General features: G+C 40.9%; 1 protein-coding gene across 2 annotated transcripts in view; it reads right to left on the bottom strand.

The window, feature by feature from the left end:
- Nucleotides 1-2072: 2072 nt before the first annotated feature.
- Nucleotides 2073-7695, bottom strand: part of SGK1 (serum/glucocorticoid regulated kinase 1) — a 5820-nt gene continuing 197 nt past the window's right edge. The window contains exons 2-12 of one of the 2 annotated variants that reach the window (XM_009865530.1): nucleotides 7532-7607; nucleotides 7013-7088; nucleotides 6480-6584; nucleotides 5925-6008; nucleotides 5686-5817; nucleotides 5291-5403; nucleotides 4967-5090; nucleotides 4535-4630; nucleotides 4262-4417; nucleotides 4060-4149; nucleotides 2073-3312 (exon numbers count right to left, since the gene is read on the bottom strand). In XM_009865530.1, coding sequence (XP_009863832.1) covers nucleotides 3145-3312; nucleotides 4060-4149; nucleotides 4262-4417; nucleotides 4535-4630; nucleotides 4967-5090; nucleotides 5291-5403; nucleotides 5686-5817; nucleotides 5925-6008; nucleotides 6480-6584; nucleotides 7013-7088; nucleotides 7532-7607 — 1220 coding nt within the window. In that variant the 3' untranslated portion in view covers nucleotides 2073-3144. The remainder of the gene's footprint in view (nucleotides 3313-4059; nucleotides 4150-4261; nucleotides 4418-4534; nucleotides 4631-4966; nucleotides 5091-5290; nucleotides 5404-5685; nucleotides 5818-5924; nucleotides 6009-6479; nucleotides 6585-7012; nucleotides 7089-7531; nucleotides 7608-7695) is intronic. The other variant, XM_009865531.1, reaches the window with a different exon arrangement.

The raw sequence follows: 7695 nt of genomic DNA, 5'->3' as shown, positions 1-7695 counted from the left end.
GTACGTTGGGTTGACCATTCTGCTAAATAAAGCTACCCAAGGTGGTGGCAGTTACACCACCACAGAAATTTTCTGCCACTAGCAGAAAATTTGGATGATTTTACAAATGGGTGAAATAAAACAGATTCAGCTCTTATTCGAAATAATATATGTCTATGTCTGATGGAATTTCAGGAGTCCTAGGCCTTTGCTTTTCAGCCCAGAGACTTTTCTCTTAAGGAAATAGACCTTACAGAGAATTCTGTAAAACAAACAAAACAACTAGCAAACGCAAAAAAAACCAGCTGAGTGCCATGGACTTCCTCCATTCAGGCATGACTGTAAGACATCAAATTCAGGGAAATTAAAAACATGGACATATTTTTTGCCTTTTCTACACTAAAAAAACTGAGGTGGCATGTGTTGAATATTCATTGCTAGCAGATGCAGACTTTTGCAAAAGCAGCAGCTGCATAATGAGCCTACGCATGATAGACCAGTTAAAAATACAATCAGACATTGTTTTGTAAAAGTAACCCATTTAAAGAATACCCTACATCTTGGAAAATATGAAAGGCACCCAAGGCACACCTCTGTGCCACTGAAGCTCCGTACTTCTTCGTTATTAATGACTGCAGTTTTTATTCTTGAAAATGATAGTATTTAATATTTTGTTACCCTAGGGCTGCAGTTCTCTGCTCACGTATCTCACGTAGCACCTTGCCAATGGCTGAGAAGTGTGAGGCAAAGATAATACGTATCACAAAACTTTGTTGGTTAGCAAGTGTATTTTCACTTTCTACAGGAGCAAGTTTGCAATAATGTTTCAACATTTCTTAGCCTACAAGTCACCAGCACAGAAAGTGTTTCAAACACGGGAAGACTTTGCAAGGCCTGTTGGTGCACTATTCAAAAAGTTATAATACATGAATTTGGTATTGTTGGAGTTTGATAGGGAGGTGGCTGCATCTCTTTCATACACTAACGTGATCTGAAAGGAGAGAGGTTTCTTGGCTTCTATAAATTAGCATTTGCAGCTCTGAGCATGGTCTCCTAGACCCAGTTTACTTCTGAAGTCTTACAGGTTTTCTTGTTCCTACATCCAATGGATAATAAAAGATGGAAAGTGACTGTATGCTTTTATCTGGGAAACATAACAAGCAGAAATATCACTCCTATGAGAGCTCTGCTTATACTGCTGTTACCGCAGTGGCCCAAGCAACAGTTGACTCTATCCCAGTTTTTCTGCTTATTTTGATTCTCTGAATTGTCAAGACCACCAGCTGCAGCAACCAGTGGATAACGGGAGCTGTAAATAGGCTGCAGACATCCAGTCCCTTGTAGGAGGAAGCTATCCATCACTCTGCAGAAAAATTTAAATGGAATCACCCCAAAAGAACGGGTTATCTTAATTCTTGGCTGAAAGTCCCTCTTGCAGGCCACCCAGTAGTACTCAGTAATAAAAATCCGTATTTAACAGCTCCATTTTAGATGAGCAGTTGGTTTTACTCCATCTGGGTATGCACATGATCAGGTGGTGAAATCTGCCTCCCCCACACAGATTTTCGCACAGTGTTAGTCAGCACTACACTGCTCTGCATCAGAGCAGCAATGTTCAAGGCTCTAGGACAGACGGACAGGCAGGGAGCTTCTGTTAGCTTTACAACCTCCTTTTAGCATGCACCTGCAGCATACTGCCAACTAAAACAGCTTCTGTCTTTGTTCCTGACCTAAGGAACTTGTGCAGTTATGCTTCGTCCACATCAGAGCGCAGTACCTTCACTTTGCTAGAGGTACAAACTCATTTTGAGGAAGTGCGAAGATTTGTACCACTTAAGAGCAGCCACGTTGATACACAAGCACCCAAACATCCACAGTTGGACAACCAAGTTAGTTAGCCAAAGCATATTTGCGGTAAGACTTTCATGGGTGCAGTTAGACAGAGTAGCCATCACACACCTGCTCAAACTTACAAAGGTAGCTAGCTGAGTGGCAGCTCAAGATCTGTTCTTAAATTTATTTTTAAAGCTGGATAATTTTTTTCAAGGAGAAAACTTTTGTTTTTAAATAAAAATGACAAGAGTTTGTCTAAGTATTTTTCAGGATTTTACTGCAAACCAATGGGTTTGGTCACAAAAAAAAAATGATAGATATAACCATGTTAATTATATTACATTACAATGATGGTATACATTACAAGTAAGTCTGTAAGTTTAAATATACATCTAGAGTTACAGCTGAATGTACAGATCTTTTTTACAATACATACAACTGGGAATGAAAAACCCCCAAACCCATAAATAATGCCCATTTTACAGATGTCTTTTAAAATAAAAAAAAAAAGAAAGAGAAAAAAAGAAGAAAAAAAAAAGAAAAAGAAACCAACAGCTTTGACCGACTGCAGCTGGGGCATTTTGGTCCATAAAAACCCTTTCTAAAAATAGAAATCTTTTTTCATAGCAGCAATGCTTTCTTCAAGCATTTGGATACAAGTAATTGTGAGCCCATTTCAATAATTTTAGTTGACTGTATAGATTTACAAAAGAAATTTCAAAATTACACTTAATTTATCTTCCAAATATGGAAGAAACAAACAATGCCCCACATTGTGGTATCCTGCAAGTGTCACACTGATGCTTTAAACTAAGTCCATCTGTAGTACGCAGACCACACACATACCATTTGTTCACATAGTAAACCCACATAAATGAACTGAGAAACACACTCTGCAACAGGGAAAGCTTTGGAGCTCACAAGATCTCATCAGAAAAAGGCACATTTCATAAAATCCTTATCACGTTCAGATAGATCTTCAGGCAAGGCTTTTCGGCGCATGATTTCAAAACAGCTTGTTCTTACTCCTACGATCTGCCGTAGCAGTTGATGGCAGCAGTCACTCTGTTTTTTCTTTCCCAAGGAGACAGCACCACTTTGGGGGAAGAACAAATAGAAATGAAAAGCCTGTAAAGCTCATTTAGAGCGCAATGTGCTCTTCAAAAAAGCTTCCAGCAAACAGTGTAGTTGAAATTAAGGCTGCAAAGCTGCCATGGTGGAAATGTGCAAATTCTCTTTCAAGATGACTGGTCAACTGGCAGTTCCACCAGAAGGCCAAACAAAAATAAAAATAATAGTTATTATTATTAAAAAACAAAGAAAGAAAAACGTTCACAAGAAGGAGTCCACGGGTGGGGCATACGAGAAGCCCAAAAAAGCCTCAGCGGCTTCTTTGACGCTGGCAGTGATGAGGATGCTGTCTGGGGACTGGCCAATGGAGTTGGGGACTGGCTCATCTGTAAACTCCGGATCGAAGTGTCGCAGGTCACTGGGGCCACTCTATGGAAAGGATAGAAAAGGAAAGATGCAACATTTAGGCCCACGTGTTTTGTGAAAGCATAATTAAATTCAAAAATCAGGAAAAGCACCCTTGTATGGACTCCATCACAGTGTTATGACCTTGGGCCCACTGTTTAACAGCCTTTGCCAGTTTTAGTTTGACTTTTTTTTGGTATCCTGCTGCACACTGTCTCACTAAAACCAAGAGGATCCCATTTAATTCACTACCCTCCAACTAAACTCATGCAACAGAGCCCAAACGCAAACACGCCACTCTGTCATGCAGCAGTTTGCAGGGGATGACTTTCATCTCTGGGCTAGTTATTAAATTTAGTTTATAAAATGCTCAGAGAGTGAAAGGTAACAACGTCCACAACCCGATCCCTCTCTTCAGATGTTAGTATCCGACAAATCAAAGATAATTCTGCCCTTGGAAAGCTACTTGCTTCCTACACCTTACCTTTCCCTTCGGTAAAACAAGGATGCTGGGGATTATTTTAAAATAAACATGCAAATGAAGCATGTTGAGGCCAAAAAAAAACCCCTTGAGCTAAATTTAGATTGTCCGTCAGAAAAAAAAGTCACCTACCACTTATTTTCAACCTTGCCTGGACAGCCACAAGGGAAGGAAAAGCTGTGCTCCCCCAAAAGCCAAACAGACAGTTCCCCCCACCTCCCAGGCACCCCTGAAAGACAAGGCAGGAAAAGGCACTCTCCATATATTCTATAATTAGAAGTGATACTTGCCACATTTGGGTTGAAAGGGGGTGTAATCTTCTTATTAATGAGATCATCCCAGTTAATTGGGGAGAAGAAGATGTGATTCTTAATCTCCATCTGTTACAGAGAGGGAAAAAAAAAAAAAAATCAGACTGAAGCTATAGTAAGCAATAGGGCTTAGTCATTCTCCTCCCATGCTGCCTCCAGGCACCGGCCACGCTGCACTTACAAAGTCCTCCTTGGCACCAAGTCTCTTTGTCCTGTCCTTCTGCAAGAGGCCTTCCAGGAGATGTCTAGCTGAGTTGGTAATATTTGGCTTCAGCTGCAAGGGTTTGTTCAAGATGTTGTCATACATTTCTGCCGTGTTCCTGCTGTAGAATGGCGGCTGCGGGAAGGGGAAAGGAGAGATCCAGGTCAGTGAGGCCAACAGGCGGGCACGGGATTTCTCGCGGGGAAGGACAAGTAAGTTAGTTTGATCTGTCGTGAAGGATTTGCTGCTTACCAGGCCATAAAGCATCTCATACAGGACTGCTCCAAGGCACCACCAGTCCACAGTCCGGTCATAGGGCTGCTTATGAAGAACTTCAGGAGCAAGGTACTGTGAAAGAGAAGGAAGAAAGCCATCTTAGCCAAAGGGATCTTTACAGTTAGGAAAGCCTCCCCATTCTTGAATGAAAAGCACCTTACTGACAACACTCAAGCTACCACAAAGCTACAAGCTCTTTATAAACAGGGAGATGTATCGAAAGCTGTTCTCTCCTGCTCAACAAGCTCTGTGTCCTACACGTCCTCACCGGCAGCCTGATATTACAAGACCCGTAACAACCCCTGTCTGTCTAACTAGCTGTAAAAATACACGGGAGATGTCAGTTTTCACTGACGAGGACAACACTTGCTGCCACTCTGTGAGTCAGGGGCTGAGGGCGGGCCGTACCTCTGGTGTGCCACAGAAGGTGGAGGTTGTGCCGTTGTGCTCTATGTTTTCTTTGCAGAGTCCGAAGTCAGTCAAGACAATGTGTCCCTGTGAATCGAGCAGGATATTCTCTGGCTTCAAGTCACTGCAGGAAGAGGTGAAAGACAAATGTTCATTACAGAAGCTGCAGTGAGAATATTTTAGGTGCAACTGTTTACAGAACTTCACCGAGTCACAAAAGAATATTAAAAGCAATTCTGAGCTCATATTGAAATCAACTTTTCAACGTTTATTCAACAAAGCATATGTTTCTTTCAGTCTGACAAACTGAACAAAGTGGCTTACCGATAAACAATGTTCAGGGAGTGCAGGTAGCCCAGGGCACTGGCAATTTCAGCAGCGTAAAATCGGGCTCTTGGCTCCAGGAAGCAACGCTCCCTCTGGAGATGGTAGAACAACTACAGGAGACAGAGAGAACAAAGTTGTGTAAACGGCGCCAAAGCCTGTTAACAATGCACTTAATTAGACTCAACATATATAGTGAAGGAGGACAATAGTAGGAAATGGCCTAATGGTCCTTTGGTAGGTCAAAACTTGGCAAGTTAGAAACATTCAATCTAGTAACTTTTCCCGCACTGCTTTTCCTCTTGCAACTTTTTTACTTAAAAGGAAGGGTGAAAAAGTTTACCCTGCCACCACTCACATGATAGGAAATACTATTTCGTTTTCTTACTGCTTACCTCTCCACCATTGATGTAGTCTAGGACAAAATACAATTTGTCTGCCGTTTGGAAGGAAAAGTGCAGCCCGACCAGGAAGGGGTGTTTCACATTTTTAAGCAGGACATTGCGCTCTGACATAATGTGCTTCTCCTGAAAGCATAAGAAATCATCAATGTTTAGTACACTTGCTTAGTGATAGCAGTAAAAACACATTTGATGGACATCACAACAGCATCATGAAGAAGCAGCTTGCTTACCTCTTTCTTCTTCAGGATTGCTTTTTTCTGCAGTACTTTAACAGCATAGAACTGCTCTTCTGCCTTATGTCGTGCAAGGAGAACCTGAAAGGGGGCAAAAGTCCAAAACTGAGCAACACTCATATACAGAACAACTTGTAAGCAAAACTGGAAATAAACCTTTATGCTAACTGCTGAACACTGCTCCATCCCTCTGGCTCAGTGGGCAAGCCCTTTGCTGGAAATGCCCAACACTATTATCATTCTGGTAGATTAATCTAGCCCAAAGTTTTTACATCTACCTTCTTTTCCTTCCAAAAGCAAAGTACATGTTCTTCCCAGCACTAGTGCACCACACTCTGGCTCTTCCATGACTCAAATGCAGCACTCTACTCCCTCTTCCCACAGCTATGTGGGGATCTAGGCACTGGGCAGCAGGACATGCTCAGGTCCAGCTTAAATGACCACTATTTACCAAAGCCACTACAAATCCCACCCTCGGGCATTACATAGAAGAGTTGAAGAAGAAGTAAATTTAAAAAAAAAAACAAAATACAACAACTCAAACAAGTTTACCTTCCCAAAACTGCCTTTTCCAATCACTTTTAAGAAATGAAAGTCTGATGGTTTGGCATGTGGGTTGGATGACGGACCAAGATTGATTTGCTGTGAAGGACTGGGCTAGAAAAATAAACAGAAACTACATTTATTAGAACAGTTTGGTAGCGAGAGCCTCAACAATGTTTCATTTTAAAAAATATAAATTAAATTACCTTGAAAATTAAGATTCACATTTCTCTTACCACTAAAAGTTTATTACTGATCTCTACCAGATATCTTAATTATTAGGTACTAAGACAAATATTACAGGCATAACTTACTTAAAAAGTTCTTGCTGGTGTCTCAGCCGCATTCCAATAATCAAGTAACAACTAATAAAGCTACTTTAAAATTTCTTCTCCGTGGTGGGAAAAGAAGTTTTTTTTCCCAGTTGCATCAGCATGCTTTGAGCTGAACTAAAGCAACACCCATTATGCTAATTTTGCTACACTTCTATTACTAAGCAAACTGATGTTCTAAAAATGTTTCACTGGGTAAAATCTACTTACCGGAGGAGAAGGATTAGCATTCATAAGCTCAGGCTCTTGAGGCTGGGAGATTTTCAAGATAGACTGAACCTCAGGGCTGCAAGGGTAAGACCATGCATGATTAGAAGAGTTGGCAAAAGCATCAGGCAGATCTTTCCGCCAGAGGGCATGCACGAATCTCGAAAGATGAGTTTTGGTTTGGGTTACCACAGAAGGTAACTGAAACAATCTATTCAATTTACACAGTAAAATTTATCCAGAGGAAGTAAATTCCGTCATTAAACCAAAAGCATTTATACTCTAAATACATTTTATACTCTGAATTCAAATAGGGACAGGTCACTAATAAACTCATTCAACTTATTTCCCCCAGCTCACAGAGATTGTTGCCAAGTGAGTAATGCCTCGAGAAAATCAATTAACTCTTCCGTAACAGTCATGCCAGAGGCATTACAGTAAACAAACATTTTTTTAAAACTAGATCTCACAATACGTAGTGGTATTTGTGACTAAAATCTGGCAAAAATTTCTGATACTTACTGCTTGCAGGCATAAGAGTTGGTGGCTATTTTCTGGATGAAGTCGTTTAGTCCCATTCTTCTCTGCTTCATGAAGGCTATAAAGTAAAATGACAGAGAAAGAAGAAATAAAATCGTTAAGCCATCCTTCCAGAAAAAAAAAGCTCCCTGAGCATCCTCTCAGAA

This window comes from Apaloderma vittatum, unplaced genomic scaffold (assembly GCF_000703405.1).
Source record: "Apaloderma vittatum isolate BGI_N311 unplaced genomic scaffold, ASM70340v1 scaffold28992, whole genome shotgun sequence".
Classification (NCBI taxonomy): domain Eukaryota; kingdom Metazoa; phylum Chordata; class Aves; order Trogoniformes; family Trogonidae; genus Apaloderma; species Apaloderma vittatum.
Note: the sequence above shows the minus strand (reverse complement) of the source record. Positions and strands in the feature narration are given on the sequence as shown.